The sequence below is a fragment of the Chamaea fasciata genome, unplaced genomic scaffold (genome assembly GCF_029207755.1).
Source record: "Chamaea fasciata isolate MVZ Bird 193981 ecotype frontalis unplaced genomic scaffold, bChaFas1.0.hap1 SCAF_4, whole genome shotgun sequence".
Classification (NCBI taxonomy): domain Eukaryota; kingdom Metazoa; phylum Chordata; class Aves; order Passeriformes; family Sylviidae; genus Chamaea; species Chamaea fasciata.
The window spans coordinates 76,672,764-76,691,655 of NW_027094089.1; the positions used below are offsets into that span (position 1 = coordinate 76,672,764).

Genomic DNA, 18,892 nt, shown 5'->3' on the forward strand with positions numbered 1-18,892 from the left:
GGGCTGCAACTGAGGAACTGGCAAAAATGTTTGTGATGTGACCTTTTATTGTGGTGCCTGTGAACAGCTGATGTTTGCAGAAGGCAGATGAGGAGCTGTGGGTAGCTGGAGTGAAGGGCTCAGCCGTATTTGGTGGCTGGAGGGGATTGCCCTGTGTTGTTTGCCCTTCTGAGATCCCTGGGTGCCCCTGCTGGTGCTGGGTGCCCCTGCTCTGTGATAGGGATGCCTGCTGTGCCCGTGGTGAGGCCAGCAGCACCTGAGCACCCAGGGTTGGCACCATGGCTGGGTACACCTTGTGCCTCGCAGAGGAGGGTGTGGGAGCTGCTAGTCAGCTCGGGCAGGACCAGAGTGACAATTTGAACCATCCAGGGTTTGGGTTTCTAACGTCGTACATGTGCCTTTGACAGCCAAACTCCCCCTGCCCACTCTCTGGAGTGCCAGTCACCCTTCGCCCCCTTCCCACTGCCTGGTAATGGGGAGCAGCTCGTTGCGTTCCAGGCAGGAAGGAAAACCTGGAGCTGTTTAAAACTCGCAATCTTCAGGGAATTTCAACCGCGTCCAAAGCCCGTTCCCAACCAACTGAGTAACGGTGCAGGGTTTGAATGCTGTCCCGCCTCCGCCGCTGCCTCCTGCTCCTCCCTCCCTCCGTCCCTCCGCGCCGGCCGCCGCTGCCCGCACTGGGCTGTGCCCGGCTCCGCCGCCGCAGCGCTGCCATGGGGGTGCCGGGGGGGGCTCTCCCCGCCGCCGGGGGCAGCGCCGCGGTCTAGGGGGGTCTGCCGGGCCCCCGCCCGCACATCATGCCATTGCTGGATTTCTTCTGGGCTTGCTTCAAAAGAGCCAAGGTAAGGGAGCGCTGCCCCGCGGTCCCCGTCCCTGACACCCTCCAGAAGCCTCTGGAAGGGGCGCTGGGGCCGCGGCCCCGGCGGGGCACGGTTTGCTCACGGTGTCGACGTCTGCTGTGAGGGGTGTCCGAGCCCCACGTGCATGTGAGAGGTTTTAATTTTGGCTGGGCCATGCGTAGGTGCGCTGGTCCCTGTGCCCTAAGCTCGCCCTTTACTGGGTCACCGTGTCCCAACCGCGGCAGCCCTGGGTGGGGGGGGGGCAAGGGGCTGTGCCCGGGGAGCGCGGTGCTGGGCTCTGTATGTGTCTCTATGTCTGTTTGTCCGTGTGTCTGTGTGTCTGTTGCACCCTCAGCCCCCGAGGTGGTCAGCACGTGCCAAGAGGGTCTTGCCGTGCCTGCTTTCATAGTGTGGCCAGGACATCCTTCCAAACCCAGAGGCTCAGGTCACCCGTGGTGTGGCTGTGGAGGGTCAGGGCAGCTGTGAGCAGGATGAAAAAGGAGCAGCGAAGCCAAGGGCCCCCAGTTTTTCATTTTCTGCAGCAGCAGTTCTCATAGCGTGGCGTCTGAGATTTTTCGTTAGGGTTTAATTCTTCATCTGTCACCTTAATAACAAACGGCTCTTCCCTGCCTGCTCCTGAGCACTGTTGGTTCATTGTGTCCCAGCCTATGCAGTGTGGTGGGAGGTGAGCCGGGGAGATTGTGGAGTCATAGTTAGTGTGACTTTTGGGAGTTTCAGATTGGGAAAAGTGGTAAAATCCACTTTTCAGGCAGTGCTGTACACTGGGCTGTGCTGGGTGAGTGGATCTGCTGTGGTGAAATGGATGTGGAATGCACACTGTCCCCCGGGCTTTCAGCGCAATGCTTAAAATAGTTGAGTCTAAAAATGACATTTGTGAAATTCATTGGTAATATTAGTGGCTGTCTTGTCCCTGCTGTCTCGTCCCCACTGTCTCTGGAGAGCTTAGCTGTCCTCATTAACCCTGCTTGTCCCTGTGTGCTCTGTGTTGGCATTGCCATCATCCTGGTGGTGGCACGGACATGGACACCAGGTTCTGCATCCCCACTGGCAGAGCTGCAGCTTGGGATGGCTCCAGCCTGGCCGACACAGACTCTGGTGCCCATGGGTTTCAACCTCCTTGGAAGCACCCAGCAGTCCACTGGCTTCAACCCTTCTCTTTGGCCCAGCATGGGGTCTGGTAGCCCAGATTGCCAGGGCACCCCCCTCCTGGTTGCCTTCAGTGGACACCAGTGGCTTCCTGTAGGGCTGAGGCTTCTGCTTCAGCCTGGACTGGCTCTCTTCCCCATGCCAGTACTGCTCAGCTGCTCACCATGAGCAGGCGAGGAATTCTCACCTTCCTTGCTGAGGAATTTCTTAAACGGGGAGAAACGTGCTGGGCTCTGTCTGGGGGATTAAAACTTTCCAGGTTAAACGAGGTGGATCTGTGGCTAGTAGAAGATTTCATGGGAAAAGGAAGACGTGGGATCAGACTGGGCAATGCCAAAGGATCCAGAGGAGCTGGGTGACCTCCCCTGTGGACACGAACATGCTGTGAGGCCACAGCGATGACTCCAGCCCTGGTGATGGCACCCCTCGGGCAGGAGGTGCTGCTGGAAGCACAGCAGCAGGGACATGGTTAAGCCTGTCTTCCCTGGGTCATCCTCAGCCCTGCTGCCCCGGCAGGAAGAAGGGTCCCGGGGGTCCGTGGGAAAGTCCGGCTCAGCAGTGCAGCGCATTCCTGCAGTGATCCCGCTGGCACCTCTGGGGCAGTGGCACTGGAGGGGCTCCTCTGCACCCAGAGGGGGATTGAGGAGCATCCTGGGCTCTGTGCTCACCTCAGGACTGGGAATGGGGACCTTCTGCTGCTCCTCCAGCAAATTGCTGCTGTCTCCCCAGTGGTGCTGAGGCTGTGCTGCTGGGAATCCCATTTCTCGTGGCTTCCCTTGGGAGCCGGGGTGGTGGGTGCATGCTGGGCACACCATGTTTGCCCAGTGCTCAGGGCCCTTGGGAGTGGCAATGGTGTTTAACAAACAGTGGGGCTGATGCCGTAGGGAGAACCCTTTGCCAGGGCCCTGCTTGTCCTGTGGCTGGAGCAGCATTGCTGGTCCCAGCACTGGATCAGCATTGCTGGTCTCAGGTCACCTCTGGGCAGAGGGGAAGCTGGAGCAGGGACCAAGCCCATATGTGAAGGGGTAGCATTCCACAAATGTGAGAATCAGAATGATTTTTAAAAAAATTATTTCCATTTTTTTTTTCTTTCTTTCTTTCTTTTCACAGAAATTCACGTTGTTAGAAGATAAAAAAGATGCAGGTAAGGTACAGCAATAATTTTTGGGGCAGGAATGCCCTTGCTGTGGGGTGAGCAGGGGTCATGGGAAGAGGATTGTCCTGTTGCTGGATTCTTCTGCCAGCAGTGTGATTTTCCCCCAAAACTGTTATTTTCAAGAGACTATATTTGCAAAGGGACCTTGGTTCCTTTTCAAGTCCTCTTGCCTTTGTGGTGAGCAGCTTTGTGCTGAGCAGGTAATCCTGCTCCCACGGGGAGCTCTAGAGCCTTGGCACTCAGTGCCACGGGCAGGAAGGCCACCCCTGGCTCAGAGTCCCTCGGCTCTGTGTGACTGGAGTGTCTCAGCCATGACTGTGAGGCAGCAGGGACTCGCAGTGCAGCTGCAGGCTGATCCATGAGGATTGTGCACGGCTGCTGCTGCCCTGATCAAACCTCTGCCAAGGTGGGGCACAGGCTGGGGTTTGGGCTGCCCTGCCATGAGGGGTTCGTGGGTGCTGGGGAGGTCAGTGTTGGTCTCTGAGAGCAGGAGGAGGAGTAGGGGTAGGGTGTGTGTGCCAGCAGGATCAGGAACCAGGGATGGGGCTGTGGCTGTGGGGTAGAGCTCCCGCCTTTCATCATCCCACTGGTTGGTGCCATGGGGGTCTCTGTGCAGTGACATCCCCAGAGTCAAACCTGTCCCGTCCTACACAGAGTGGCCCATGGCCATTGGCTCTGGTGGCCCTGGAAGTGGAGGGACCTGGAGCCAGGGTGGCTCCACAGCTTTAGGCACAGGGCTCAGGATATGCCCTGTGGATGGCGGCTCCGCTGTCAGAGGTAGGGACAGTGGGGATGCCCACACTGCTGGCTGGAGCCCTGGCACCATGAAAAGGGAAGACCACCGTGCAGGGAGCCCATGGGATATTCCTGGGGATCTCTGGGTAGTTCCCTGCCCAAAAGGTGATGCACTGAGAGGCCTTGTGTTCTCATGCATGTAAGGGTGAAATGAGCTCTGAGTCTGGCCAGTGAGAGCCCAGAGCACAGGAGAGCACTAGGTAACAAAAGGTGCTTTGTGAGAGAGCCCCTGAGGTATCTTGGGTGGTCTCTGGCCCTTGCACGGGAGAGATTAAGAACATAAATGTCAAGAGCTTGTTAAAAAGAGTTAAAGAGCCCTGTGGAAGGGAAGGGGCAGGGAAGGCTCCTATGGATCACGCTGTGACTGGGATTTTGGGGCAAAGAATATTCATAGGTGTTTTCCCCTTGGTTAAAACTGCCTGTAGAATCCAGGTCTCTCCTGGTGAAGGCTCAATGACACTCACATGACCCCAGCTGACACCTGCCTGTCACATGTCCCTGTCCCAGCTCTGGCTGCTAGAGGGATGCTGGGCAGCCATGGGCTCTGGGGGCAGAAGGAGCAGGAGCCTCATGTCCTGAGCAGGCGCCTCGTGTTCTGAGCAGCTGCACAGTTTCTCACTGTGGGATTTGTCATCTGTGACTTGATGTGATGAGGGCTGTAGCGGCTCCTGGTGTCACTGTGGCCTGCAGTAGCACAGTGCCTGGGGCAGGCTGAGGTCCTCCCTTCCCCATGGATTACACTGGACAGGGAGCAAGCCTGCAGGGGGGTTATGCCCTCCACTGGGAAGAGGCCAGGGCAGGTGCCTGCTGTCCTCTTCACTCATTGTCCCCAGAAGATGCCCAGACAAAGGGGACATTCAGGCTGTGGGCTTGGGGGACACCATTTCCTTCTATTTTGATGACTTTCAGTCTCTTTGGATGGGTGGCACAAGGACTCAAGCTCCCGACACGGTGGCATGAGGCAGGGTGAAGTTGTTTCTGGTTTATCCAAGTAGCTCTTGGCGAAGTGTCGCTTCCATGAGTTCCCAGAGCTTGCCTCTTGACTTTCCCTCTTCAGCACTGCTGCTCTCCCAGCACACGCGGCAAACTCCCTGAACTGCTTTCCAGTTGTGGACAGACCCATTCCCGGCCTGTTCTTTGGGACTGTGGTTGTGCTGCCACATCCCCTTCCCTGAACACCAGCTGGATGGCTTCTTCCCCCAGCACGAAAATACCTGGGTGTGCCACGGCAGCTCCTGCGGCAGTGATGGTGGAAAACAACGTGGATTTCATCTGTCTGCTAGAGGTGATGCTTCAGCCGTGGAGCACCTGGGGACTCCTGTGTCCCTACTCTCCCTCCTGCCACCCTGCCCCACGGCAGAGCCCTCCCTGGCCCACCCTGCAGTCCTCTAGGGCAGCACCCTCGGCTGGGTGGGACACAGAGCCCCCTGAACAGCCCCAAACCAAACCACTGGAACAATCCCAGCTGGGTCGGGTTTCCATGGATTTCCTAACCCTCTGCTTCCTCTCCAGCAGTCACTTCCCATGTATTGTTCTGGACTGAGCAGAAAGGAAAAGCTTGAAGAAAGGAAAGGCTTGCAGCCTGGCCATGCACCTGAAAACTGCATCCTCAGAATAAATTCCTTCCAACAGCAGCAGCAGGCCCTTCCAAAAGGGATCAGGAGGTGCTCTGCCCATGTCATGGAGCAGTGGCTCCTCTTGCTGCTAAAGGACAGGGACAGAGCTGGTGGTTCCTGCCAGCACAAACAGACAGCGGTGACATTGCAGCATTTCAGGGTGGGCTCCTGCGCCTGGATGTGGTGAACTAACAGGGAAAAGCAGCACCAGGGACTCGGCTGAACTTTTGCCCCTGCATGAAATAATAAGGTTGTATTTACCCAGCATCTGGATTACCGAAAATAACCTGCTAAATTTAGCTGTTGTTGATATGTGGTCACAGCTGAGCTGTTCTCCTCTCCCCGCACAAAAATCTCCTGCACTGACTTGGTGGGTTTGTGGCATGAGGCCCCTGTTCCTCACCTGACCTGAGCCCATGCGTGTGATTCCCTGGGTTTGGGAGAGAAGCAGGGCCCGGGATCTGGTTTTATCATTGTCTGAATGTTTTGGAAGAGAGAGGGGCCGGGGGCTGGCAGGGGGCTGTCCTAGGATGTGTGGGCATGCAGGGACCAGTGCTGCTGCTCTTGGCACTGGGGCCACGCTCTGGCTGTGGCATCAGAGCCAGGGAGATCAGAGGGGCCCCATGGAGTGAGTGGGATGCTGGATGTGGCAGCAGGAACCCATTCTGGGCACTTCTGGAACTCGTTGAGAAACTGCTGCTCTTACATGGTGGAAAAGGCAGTCATGGGGTTGGGTGTGGGTGAGAGAGGTGGGAAGTAGAAAAGCTGAACTGAATGTGATTATCTGTGGTTTTGGTGGGACATGTGATGAGGGGATTCTGTGCTGCTCCTTCCTCTTCCTCTTCCCTGCCCTCCTGGGTTCAGTCTTGGCTGGTGAATCACCAATTCTCATTCTTGTGTTCCTCTGCCTGTAAAATCTGTGTAGCTCTGACCCCCTGATGACTGCAGCAGTGACAGAGACCCCTCCCCCAGCTCAGCTCCTTCCTTCTGGGCTTTAATTCCAGGGCTGGAAGTTTTCCCATTTCCTGTAGCTAACAAAATACAGATTCCCCCCCTCTGGACAGCAGGATCTGCTCACAGGTTGGGGGATTTTCTTTGAAGGCCAGAAAGGAAGAGCCTGGGTTAGAGAGAAGGTTTTTCTGTGTTGGTGAGCTTCAGAGGACGTGGGAAGTACAGGGAATGAGCTGGGAAAAGGCCCCTTTAGCCACCTCATGCCCGGAGTGTTGCCAAGTTTTTCTCATGGCAGCAAGGACTGATTGAGGCTGACTGGAAAGTAACTGCAGGCAGGAAAGTACATTTCTTTTTGCATCCTCTGGTGGTTTGCATGAGACTGAAAGGATTGACAGGGAAGTTCCGAGTGTGGTCATTTCCCTGAAATTATTATGAGAACATACACTGAAAACTGGCAGAAAGGTTTGGCTGGGCAATGGTTTTTCTTTGGTCAGCACTTTGACATGCAAACTGCCTTAACATGCACAGGATGGTAATCGTGTGCCTGAAGTAGCCCCTCTGTCCTTCTGGGCAAAGCTGGTGCAAAAGGAGCAGGCATGGGACTGTGGGAGCCTCCTGGGGCTCTGTGATGCTCACGGGAGTTTGTTTTCAAAGCCCGAGAGGTCAGACGGGGGAAAAAGCAGTGTGAGGCGTTGGCAGGCCAGTCCGATCACGTTAATTTCTTCTCCTCTTAATGAAGAGCCCCTGAGTCCTGCCCGGCGCGTCCGCAGGGCTTTGAACATCCGCCCGCCCCCGCGAGCGGAGGCGGCAGCGAGCGCGCCCAGGCGCGGGGTGGCACCGGAGCGGGGGTGACTCAGTTTTGGGAGGATGCAGGTGGAACACGTGGCTAAGCATCACCTTCACCTTGGCCCCTCGTGATGCCCGACCCTGGGGGAAGGGGCTGAGCGGGGTCCCGGGGATGCTGCAGGACGCGGCGCGGGGAGCGGGCGGGAGCATCCCCCAGCGCGAGCGGCTTCCTCGGCCGGAGGCGCGGCCGGGGAGGCTCCGCGGGGGCTGCGGGGAACGGGCGGAAGGAGAGCGGGCGTTCCCCGGGAGTGGCCCCGATCCCGTGCCGGCATCCCGGCGGGGGAGGAGCCGCCGCTCTCGCCCGTCCCGCCGGAGCAGCGATGGGTCTCCGGGACGGGGCCGGGGTCGCGGCTCCGCGCCGGGGCTCCGGGCGCTCCCTGGGGCTGCGGCTCCGCCGCGCCGCGGCCGCGGCTCCGTGCGCGGGGGGACGGCGCGGGCGGGCAGGTGAGTGCGGGGCCCGGGGCTGCGGGGCCAGCCCGGTGCGGGAGCTGCGAGCAGCCCGGTGCGGGGCAGCGCCGAGAGCGGGGACGCCGCGTTTGCTGCGCGGCGAGGCGAGGGACGGGGCCGGCGCAGGGTGGGCTCCGTGCGTGTCAGTGCGGTGGATGCAAAGGACGGGGACGCGACTGAGAGGCTCGGGCTCTGCTTTCTTTCCAAACGCGAGCGGTTTTGGTGGTGTTCTGGGCCGTGCCCGGCTGTCTGTCATGTCTGAGTGATTCCGGTCCCAAAGCCAACTGGGGGTGCTGTTCTGAGCCGACTGGTAAAGGAGATCATCCGCCCGAGGGTCGGTCAGGTGAAAATAACTTCCACTTTTCATCAAAGAAAGGGCATTATTTTGTATTTGATAGTGTTTTAATGATGCTTGTATCAGTCATCTTGTCAAGGCTGTGAAAATGCTTAAGGAGTTTTTGTTCATTTGGAACTCCAGTGCTAAAACTGGTTTGATGTGGCTTGTAAAGATGCCTGTGATAACAGGGTGTGGGTAATGATCTTGCAAGCCATTTATTTTGGGTTGTGTGAAGGAGGAGCTGCTGCTGGCTGGTTTCTCCATTGGCGGTGATGCTTAGTGAACAATTCCACCTCACACCTGGCGACTCCTTCTTTCTGTTGATAAATGATCCCTTCAGGAATGGCCCAAAACACGCTGATTGGACAGGGGCTATTCCCCAGGGATGAGAAAATAGGCTTAATTTGTTGTAGGCGAGGGGGAAGTGGAGTTCTCTAAAGATCTCCCACTGCTGGACCCCGTGCCAGTGATGTTGCCCAGCTCAGTGCTGGCACACGGGGCAAGTTGCAGCCAAGGGCTGTTGGCCCCGTGGATCAGGGGACAAAATCTCTGCAGGGGACAGATTGTTTTGGGATCATCCACATGAGAGCAGGGAGCACAGATCCTCTGTGGGGTCTCCCGGAGGGTCTGTGGTTGGTCCCAGGAGCCAGCCCTGCCAGGAAGATTTTCATGAGATTGCTCCACATCCTGTCTCTTTTCACATGTGCTGGTAACCCTGTGGGTGCTTCCGAGGATGGGCCAGAATGAAAAACCACATTCTTAGACTTGCAAAGTGCCGCCCTTATCTTTGGGACCACAGACTGCTTGGCTTGTCCTGTGTTCCCCGAGCAGCCCTGCAGCACTGAGCCCCTTGTTTCCCTGCCTGCTGCAGCCAGGTCCACATGTCGGCTGGGGACCGGGGTCCTCACCCTCCCCTTGGTGGGACTGTCTGGAAGCAGGGCCAGCAGCAGTAATCCCCCTCACCACCGTTGTGATGAGAGGAGGCTCTGACTCGGGTGGGTGAGGCAGGAACAGTTGGATAATGGAGCTGGTTGCTCATCACTTGCCAGCATTTTTCCTTCCAGGAGCTGGGGGCTTTCTGCTCTGCTTCAGCAGTGGCCACATAATCCAGATTCCTCGGATAAATTCCTGCTGTTTCTCCTAGATCTGTGGCTGCTGTTTTAATTGCCCGGAGCTCTGAGCCAGACACAGGACCCTTGTTGCACAAACCCAGCTCCCATGAATGATGCTGTTGTGTGTGTCTCTGAGCTTCTCTTTTCCTCCCTCTCGCCCTCCTCCTTTGGAAGCCGGGGAATTCAGCACTGGTGAGATCCCGCCTGCTGTGTTCATGCAGCTGGCAACATGGCTCCAGCTGCCATTTCGGGTCTGCCAGTCGGCCTCCTTCCCCTGATTTTCCTCTCATGAAGGACGTTGAAGCCATCCTCCTCCTCTTGGCTGGAGCTGGTTTGCTCACTTCCTGCTGGTGTGAGGCTCAGTGCTGAGGCCAGAGGCTGAAACATCCCTGTGGTCCTGGAAGCTCCAAGTGAATGGGGCAAAGGTGGTTTCTGGGCTCTCTGTGCTGCAGATTCACTGTTCTTAGGGGTGTTGGGGATGCCCTGTGGGCCTGGGGCTCCTTGTGGGATTTTCTGGGTACCCCGTGGTTGGAAGGGCTGCAGTGGCACCAGGGTTCTGCCTTTAGGGGCGGGGGATTGGGAAAAGCCAACAAGTGTTCTGCACTAGGGTGGCTGGACAGAGATAAATGGGGCATCCCAGGGTGGGCAAGGGTGCCAGTACAGGCTGGGCCAGCTCTGCCAGCGAGTGACACCCTTCTTGTGAAAATACCACGAGTTCCTCCTGTTCCTCACCCATAGCAGTGGAAAAATAGGAGCCATGGATAATGCATTAGCAGAGCAGGAGTCCTCTGGCAGCTGGGTTGACACACATGCCCCAGACCCCATCGCCCCATCCCCAGACCCCATGGGTGACTTTCTGGGCTCTGTTTGTATTTATATACCTGAAAGAAAACTGTAACCTTTTTTTCCCCCCCGCGTTTATTCGGGCTGTTGGAAAAGAGCAGCAGTGAAAAGGCCGTGGCGTGCTGGTACAGGATGTGGCCGCCGGGGGTGCGTGGGTTCCCCTTCTGCGGGGGGGTCCCAGCTGGAGCAAAGGTGTTTTTCCCGCGGACTCAGGGTAGTTTTTTGTCCCTCTCTGCCGTTTCCTTGCTGTGACTCTTCCTTGGGGTTTCCTGTGCCAGGGGCAGCAGAGGGAGCCGTGTCCCGCGGGGCCGTGCAAGGATAGCCCCGGGCCCCGCTGGCAGCGGCCGCCCCCCGCTGCCCCCGCCGCCGCCTCTTTCCAGCTCAGCATCTCCGCCAGACCTCCTGCTCTCTGCCTCCACGCCCTCCCTTGTTCCTGCTTCACGCAAGGAACGAGCGGAGAAACGCCTGAAACCTCTGAGCCCACCGCTTTTCCAGTGGCCGTCACCGTGCTGGGACCACCCGGGTGAAAAAACCATCCCTTGGTGTGCTGGTTTTGGGGGTCAGTCAGCACGCCCAGGCTCTGCACCCTGGGCGTGTTTCCAGAGGCTTTGCTCGCTCTCTGTCCCTTTTTCTTCTCTCCCCATGAGCCGGGGAGCTGCACTCTGGCGGGGTTGGGACTTGTGGGGGTCAAGACTCGGCTGGGTCCCGACACGTGGATCCCCCTGACCCCTCCTCTGCCCGCGGGGGCTCACAGCCCTTCACTCCTCACTTAAATGACCTTCCAGTGATCCCCCCAGATCAACAGCTGCTCCCTTCGCTGGGGTTAAGCCCGCGGGGGGGCACCAGCTGCCTGCTGTCACCCCCCTGCCACCCCCTGCCCGCCCCTTGGGTCCAGCTGGGGAGGGGCTCTCACGCACAAAGCTGCGGGAGGACTTTGTAGCCAACAAGAGCCGCATTGAGCAGCCTGTGCTGGAGAACCTTCCCTCCGTGGTGAGAGCCAGGGCAGGGGGGGCTGCGGCTGGGCAGAGGCAGGAGGGAGGTTGGTGAGAGGAGAGTCAGGAGCTTGGGAAGGAAGGAAGGAGATGCGCCTCTCAGACTGTGAAAACAATGGGAAAAAAAATCCTGTTTTTTAACTTGATTCTCTCATTTTGGGAGCTTGGGCATCCCTCCAAGCAGTGATTTCCAGAGGAAAGCTGGTTTCTGGCATCCCTGCAACTTACCTGGTCTCTCTCCTCCTTTTCTGGTCATGCCACCCCAGATTGCTCCCTGCCTCAATCTCACCCTCTGCCTCTTCTGCCTCTTCCTCCATGCTCGGGCTGGTGCTTCCTGACCTCCAGCCCCTTCATCTCTCATTGGTTGCAAAAAATTCTGTCTTCAAGTTAATTTTAAGCACTGTTTTTCCCTCTTGCAAATCACCTGTGGCTGTGCCCGTCTGGTGTGACAGGAGTGTGTGGTCCAGAGCCGGGCTGTGCCGTGAAGAAGGTCCTCCTCATCCTGTGCTGTTCAAATAGTAACTACAGAGCAGTGCAAGGGGATTTTTGGGGACACGAGACCCTGCAAGCAGCCCTGCTGCTCCTCTAAATGCCTCACTGTGTCTTCCACCCCAGCTGTTCCATCTGCTGAGTCTGATGGACAGGGAGAGCTGGGGACAGCCAGGTGTGTCCAGACATTGTCCTGGGGCGCCTCTTTGTGGGGGGAGCAGCCTGAGGGATCCCTGTGGGTGCTCAGCCCTGCAGGGAGGTGGCAGCTGTTGGTGTCCCCATCCTGAGTCCCACGGCCCAGGCCAGGCCCTGCAGTTGCTGCTGCCAGTCTGGGAGTGGAGGGAGTGGGATGGCTGAGCTGGAGGGGGGCATGGGGGCCTGGGGCAGTGCGGGACATGGATGGGGTTTGGGGTTCCACTGGGTTTGGTTTCACATGTGACACAGGACCACAGAATGGTTTGGGTGGGAAGGATCCTTAAAGTTCATCTCATTCCAGCCTCTGCTGTGGAGGAACAACTCCCACTATCCCAGCTTGCTCCAAGCCCCATCCAACCTGGCCTTAGACACTTCCAGGGATGGGGCAGCCACAGCTTCTCTGGGCACCCTGTACCAGGGCCTCCCCACCCTCACAGGGAAGAATTTCACCCCGATATCCCACCTAACCCTTCTCTTTTTCAGTGAGAAGTCATTCCCACTTGTTTTGTCCCTCCATCCCTTGTCCCAAGCTCTCTTGGAGCACCTTTAGGCCCTGGAAGGGGCTCTGAGGTCTACCTGGAGCCTTCTCCAGGTGAACACCCCCAGCTCTGTCCCAGCCTGGCTCCATGGCAGAGGGGTTCCAGCCCTCGGAGCATCCCCATGTCCCCCCTCTGTCGCGGCAGCCCGTTCCCCGGCAGCGGCCGATGTGGCACCGGGGAGCCGCCGCACCTCCAGCGCAGGGCCGGGGGCGGCGGGCGCGGGGCGGTCCCGGGGGCGGCGGGCGGATCGCGGGGCGGGCGGTGCTGGGGAGGGGGAGGCGGATCCCGAGGGGGGAGGGCGGATCCCAGCGGCCCCCGAGCGCAGCCCCGCACCTGCCGCGGCCGCGCTCACACCGACAACAGCCGGAGCCCCGGCTGGCACTGCCCGAGGCTGCCCGCTGGCCCGGGCACCAGGGGTCCCCCTCTGCGCCCTCCATCCTCCTCCAGACCTCTCTCTCCTCCCAGTCCTCTGACAGGTCCCCCGAGAGCGCGGCTGGACGGGGCATAGCCTGAAGGTAAATCGGGAACCTATGGTTTGGGTGCGGGGAGTGAGTGCAGAGAAGGGGGTGGGTTTTGGGAGAAAGCACCCAGCAATCTGCTGTCTTTGCTCCTTGGCTCGGGCTGGGCTGTGGTCCGAATTTTGCACACGCATGGCAGAATCCCTTCCTGAAATCGCTTGCAGCTCTGTGTGTAATGGAGTAAGTAGACAGGAGGTGACAGAGAGATACAGTGGCTGCAAATTGTGCCGGGGAGGTTTAGTTGGATATTAGGAACAATTTCTGCCCTGAAAGGACTGTCCAGCCCTGGCACAGGCTGCCCAAGATAGTGGTGGAGTCACTGTACCTGTAGGGATTTGATAGCTGTGCAGCTGTGGTACTTGGGGACGTGGGTTAGTGGTGGCCTTGGCAGTGCTGGGGGAACAGCTGGGCTCGGTGGTCTCAGCGGACTTTTCTAACCCAGAATGAGGTTCTGTGGTTCACCTGTGGCTCCAGAGAATGCTGCTCAGTCCCTCTGCCTCCAGCAGCACCAGAATGCCGCCAGGTGGGATGTGTGTGCTCTGCCACCGGTGACCATGTCGGGACAGACATGGTGCCTGGATGAGGTGGTTGTTGCTGCAGCCGGGGAGGATGAGAAGCTTGGAGCTGGAACGCAGCTCCTGACAGCCTCGTGCAGTTAACTGGATCCCCCTCTGTCATTGCCGGGCTGAGTCAGTCAGGGCAGTGTGTGGGGTGTGAATCTTCTGCTGCCTTTGGAGCAGCCAGGTTCGGGTTTGGCATGTTCAGCTCCCGGCTCGGCCATGCTGACCTGCACACTGCTGGCAGGATTCAGGAGGGATGTTGGTTTGGGCCACCTGAGTTTTCCCAGGGCTCCTCCTCACCTCCTCTACCTGGGATTAGTGCAAGTAACTTGGCTGCTGGGAAAACACGAATTTGCCATTTGATTCAGTCAGTGAGTTCTTGGAGAAACTGTGCTGATCTCAGGAGACTCCAGATCAGGCCCTCTCGCTGCAGGGGAGGAGGCTGGGCTCTGTGTCCTGGCTTTCAATGCCATGGGCTCATGTTGAAGCTCATTTGGAGCCTTTTGTCGTTGGTAAGGACGGGTGGGTTTGCCGTTCGTGTGTCATTTATCACATTGTGACCCAGCCGTGCTCTGGAGAAGCGTGCTGCCAAGGTGAGAGGCTGCTTCCTCAGGGGCTCTTTGATCGTGCCGAGCTCAAACACCAGCTCTTTGTGCGTTTGGATTTGTGGTTTGTGTTCTAAAATGCTCCATGTGCCGAGGGCTGTAGAGCCTCTTCTACTTAAAGACCTTTGTACATCCAGCTCTTGGGTGTTGGAGTGCATATCGTGAATTTTTGGCAGAAATCCACGCTCTTTTCACTTGTGTACGTGAACTGTTATCAATGGCTGTGCCTTTTTCTGTTTGCATTCTCACCAAAGCCCAGCTGAGGAGGTGCCTGTGCAGCCGCCCCTTGCTGCTCTCGGCACGCGTGTGCCTACAGGAGCAGGGGGCATGGATCAGCTTGCATCCTATCAGTCTCCCTCCATTCTTGTGGGGGAAAAATCAGCTCCCACCCTTATCCTGAGAGCTTGTCAGTATTTTCCGTGTGTGACAAAACACAAAGTCCCAGCACAGAGCAGGTATCAAACCTCCTTCTGAGGGGCAGCTCACATTCATGCCGTGTGCTCACACTTCCTCCAAGAAATCCTTTTCTGTTAAAAGACTGACTGCATAAATCCAGCCGTGCTTCCGCTGAGCATTCCTTGTCTGCATTGCCTCCAATGCCCAAGCCCCAGTGTGTGTTCACAGGACAGGCTGCCAGCGGTTCAGTTTCGTAAGAGAACAAAATGTGGTTGTGCCCAAGGGCACGTCAGTACTTCCCTTTGGTTTTGTACTAATTTCAAAAAGATTTGAAGGTTCTCAAAGTCAATTGAAGTGAGTGGGGGAGCGAAAGGTCGCCCTTTCCCTGAGGGCATGCTGAGGTTGCTGCATGACTTTGGGCAGAGGGACCAAGCTGGGAAGTTGGCTGGCACTGTAGGGTGCAGGCGGCGCCGAGGGTAAATCGCTGCCAGTAGAGAGGAGAACGAAGTCTCCTTCCTTCAAGTGATCACCCCATGAAAAGCCTGAGACAGTTTGCCTGTTGCAGGGGTTTGGGATTTACCTTTGCCCTAAGTGTGGCTTTGGAAGGGCTTTTGCATATGGTGTCTGTGGTGGTTTAATCCTCAAATTCAGGCAGTGTGCTGGCATCGGGGCTGCCGGGAAGGGAATGCCTTTGGAGTGGTCACTGTGGCCCTGATGCATGGGGAGCTGGGGGGTCCTGCGGTGGCGTGGGACTCCTGCCCTGTGCCAGGGCTCATCTCCCTGGCCCAGCAGAGCATCCCCTAACACGGGGGTCTCCTTTCCTCCCCCCAGCCCCATAGCAGAGATGTTGTTCCATCCCTTCTGCCCATTGGATTTGGTGACAAGGATTACCAGAGCCCAGACATGAAAGCTGAGCTATTTTTGTGCACGTAAAAAATTTCAGAAGTGGCGTGGGGGCTGTAAAAGCTGGGATGCCATTGCTCTGCCAGTCTTCCCATCCCATTCCGTGCCCACACTGGTCCTGCTGCAGGAGCAATGTACTCCAAGGCAAGAGGAGCCACGGGAAGTAACAGCTCTCCAAACCATGTCACAGATGAACTGAGCATGGGAATGTCTCCTTGGAACTTGGAGTTTCTTATTTCTCAACTTCTCTTCTTGCACGTGGCGTTCCAGCCCTGCTGGGACGTGTGACAGAGGCGTTTGGGGGGATTTAGCACTGGAGGGAAGCTGTTCTGGAAAGCAGCTGGAGCCTCCAGGGGCTGGTGGCCAGGGCAGAGGAGCGCCTGTGAACCTTTGAGCAGAGCTCCGGAGGGGACTGGCAGTGGCGGCACATTCCAGCGAGGCCGGGGGTCTCCTCAGGGTTAATGATTGAGCTGCTATGGTTCCTGCCATTTGGAGAGGCACCTAGGGAACATGTGAACCTTTCCAGGCTGCGGGGCTGGGCATGGGGATTTAAAGAAACAGGGTCTGTCCCTACATTTCCAGTAAGTGGATACTTTTCTGGCGCCGGAAGGTGATGGCTTCTGGATTTTTGCTGTTTGTTTTCTGATTCATTGGGTGTGTTACCTGCATGTTCGGCATGAGGGTCGTTGTCAGTGTGGAGCTGTGCTGGCCTCACTCTGCCCCATTCCATGCTCATCACCCTCTGCCTGATGATGCAGGTGTGACCCCGATCCCATGGGATGTGGCTCCTAGTGGGTCCCCATGTGTCCCCCGCTTCTGGGTGCTGTGACACCCATGGGTGGCCGTGTCCCCAGCCTGCTGCTGTCTCCTGCGGCTGCTGGGTTAATCATTGACAGGTCCCCGTGCCACGTGGGCTCTGGCCTGGCTGTTTGCAGAGCCCTTATCACCACGGGGCACTTGTCACCCCGTGCCAGTTACAGGCAGAGCAAACGTTAACGGCCGGTGCTGGGAACAACTTTAACAGCCCAGGGGCTCAGCCAGCTCTTATCCCATTGCACTGGAGGCACAGGGAATCCCAGCAGGGGTGCAGTGTCAAAGCCTGGGGGTCTACAGGGGAGACAAGGCTAGTGGGGTGGTCAGGATGAATGGGACACCTGGCTTCTAGAGTGGTCCTGGGATGAACATCTGGATTTCTAGGGGTGCTGCAGCCGAGGCTTGGTCCCATTGCTTAAGTGAGAACAGGAGCTGGCAGCTTCTGCCAGGGTGTCCTGGTGCTGAACCCGAGGGGTCCTGTGTGCCCCAGCTGGGGTGAACTGAGGGATTTTCTGCCCTACAGGTTGGGAGGACAAGAAAGCTGGCGTTTAAAGGAAAAAGGAAGAAAAAAGGAAAAGGAGCAAAGAGGACGAGGTTTTATTGCCAGTGCTGGAGGCTGGGCTGGGGCAGTGGGCCAGGCTGGGGGCAGGAATGGTTCTGAGGCTGCAGGCAGGGGGTTGTTCTGTGGGGTTTGAGAGGGTTGGCTGGTGGCTGGTTCCCTCTGCTCCTCTTGCTGAAACTGGAACTGACCCTGGGCAGGGGTGAGCAGAGGTGTCACAGGGCTGTGGGATGTCACCAGAGTGATGACTCAGAGTACACTTGACCTCATTTCATCATTGGGGAAGAGCAGGATGTCTGGGCAGCCAAGGCTGGTGTTCCAGCTCTATTTTTCCAGGCAGAGGGTTGCCCCATGGCCTCTGGACACCTTCCTAAGCAAATCCTAGGATGGCTGTTGCGTGGCGAGAGCCACTGGCATGAGCCTCCTGGACAGAGACACACTCGGAGCCACACATGGACTGTGTCTGATTTCTCCTGGGGTGAGATTCTGGGAGCTGTGGTGCTGCTTTCTTGGGAGCAGCAAGGATGCAGGAAGCAGTGGTTCTCCCCCAGCTAAAAATAATGGACATACACAAAACACAAAATGAGGGACAAGACAGAAATTGCCTCTCTTCTCCAGGCAGGTGATCTCATGCTGAACCCTGAGTCCTGGCTGCTGCTCTGGACAGACATTCACTTCCCAGCCAAGTGGCAGCTGACCCCACGCTTCCCTTTCCCACGCCTGGCCTCACACCTCCACCAGCTCTTCCAGCACCACTGCTGCACTGAGAAATTCCAGACCACAGCAGGCACTGGAGGCATTTTGCAGCAGCAGCTGAATTGGATCAAACCACACAGTGTGTCTGAGGCTGAAAGCCTCAAGTGCCTGGTTATTAAGGGGACGTTCAGGGGGGTGCTGAGGGGCTGGTCACACAGGGAGTGCTTTGGCTGTGCCCTTGGCCTTGCTCCTGCTTTGGTGTCCTCTGTTGTGCAGAGAGAATGGAATCACCTTCTGTGTGGCTGTGACCTGTGAACGCACGGGAACACTGCCAGATCCTGGCACTGAGCTTATTTATTGTTTTATTTCTTGTGCTGTCCCGTGGTGGAGGGCCTGGGGAGAGTGAGCTCTCTCCTCTCCACACAGGGCTGTTGGATTTGCTCTGTCCTTGACTGACTGTTTGAGGCAGCTGCTTCTCCACGTCCTGGATTTCCTGTATTTCTTCTCTTTTTGCTTTCTTGTGCCTTGTGTCAGGACATTGGTGTGAAGGCAGTGTTTGTGCTTCCTAAGCCTCCACGTGTGTCCCTGCTGGGCTGGAGCAGCTGCAGTGCTGGGCTGGGGGGGCTGCAGGGGGCTGCATCGCCGGGGTACCCCATCCCTGCCCTCCACAGGAAACTCGGGAGCCGTATTTCCATCTGCCAGAGATCCCAGCACACCCCTGAGGCACCCTCGGGGGCGGGGGGGGGGGTGTGACTGACACACTGCACTCAGGGCCCTGGAAGAAAGGCTCTGGGTGGGGAGGGGGGCACAGGTGCAGCCCCCTGCCCTCCCTGGCTGAACTGCAGGACCTCCAGCAATGCCAACAGCTGTGCAAGTTCCCGTTCTGCCCAACGGCTCTGGGAATGGAGCCAGGGCTTTTTGTGAAATCAAGAGTGGGTCCCCAGCTATGAGCTCCTTTCGAGGGTCCCGTGCTTTCCTTGCCAGACAGAGTTTATGTTTAGATTCTGGATTTTGTGGCATTTTTTTCAGGATCTGGCGATGCCACAGATAGCCTCTGGCAAGAAGCTCCTCTCACGTCACCAATTCAGAGTTCCAGACACCTGAAGATTCCCTGAAGCACACAGGGGCTGTATTTGCAGCAGGGGCCGAAGGGGTTAAAGCTGCTTTGCAATGTAATTTAAAAAAAAAAAAAAAAGCCATTTCCTTCATGTCCAGAGACAGTTTATTTTCTGGGCATTCTTCGGGACACAGGGAGGTGCCTTTTCTTTAAGGCATTTCCTGTAAGCAAGTTTATATTTGGCCAGGGGAGGGTGGGGAAAGGAGGTGGGTGCTGGGGAGGGTCCGCGGCCGAGCTGGGTGACCTCAGCTTTTGGCTCCTTGTCCCGAATTGTGGAGGTGGCAGCTGCGGGAGGCGCGGGCCGGGCCGGCTGTCACAGCAGGGCGAGGAACGGGGTCCCGCGGGGTCCCAGGTGTGCCCCACAGTGCTGCTGCCACTGTGATGAGGCTCAGCTGGCATCC

At 57.6% G+C, this 18,892-nt stretch overlaps 1 protein-coding gene across 3 annotated transcripts in view; it reads left to right on the forward strand.

The window, feature by feature from the left end:
• The first annotated feature begins 663 nt into the window (after positions 1-663).
• The window catches only part of STARD8 (StAR related lipid transfer domain containing 8), a 43,008-nt gene continuing 24,779 nt past the window's right edge, over positions 664-18,892 (forward strand). Inside the window, exons 1-2 of one of the 3 annotated variants that reach the window (XM_066182133.1) lie at positions 716-842; positions 3,117-3,150. In XM_066182133.1, the coding sequence (XP_066038230.1) occupies positions 798-842; positions 3,117-3,150 (79 nt within the window). In that variant the 5' untranslated portion in view covers positions 716-797. Of the gene's footprint in view, positions 843-3,116; positions 3,151-7,709; positions 7,815-18,892 lie in introns of those variants that run through there. The other 2 variants (XM_066182136.1, XM_066182137.1) reach the window with 2 other exon arrangements.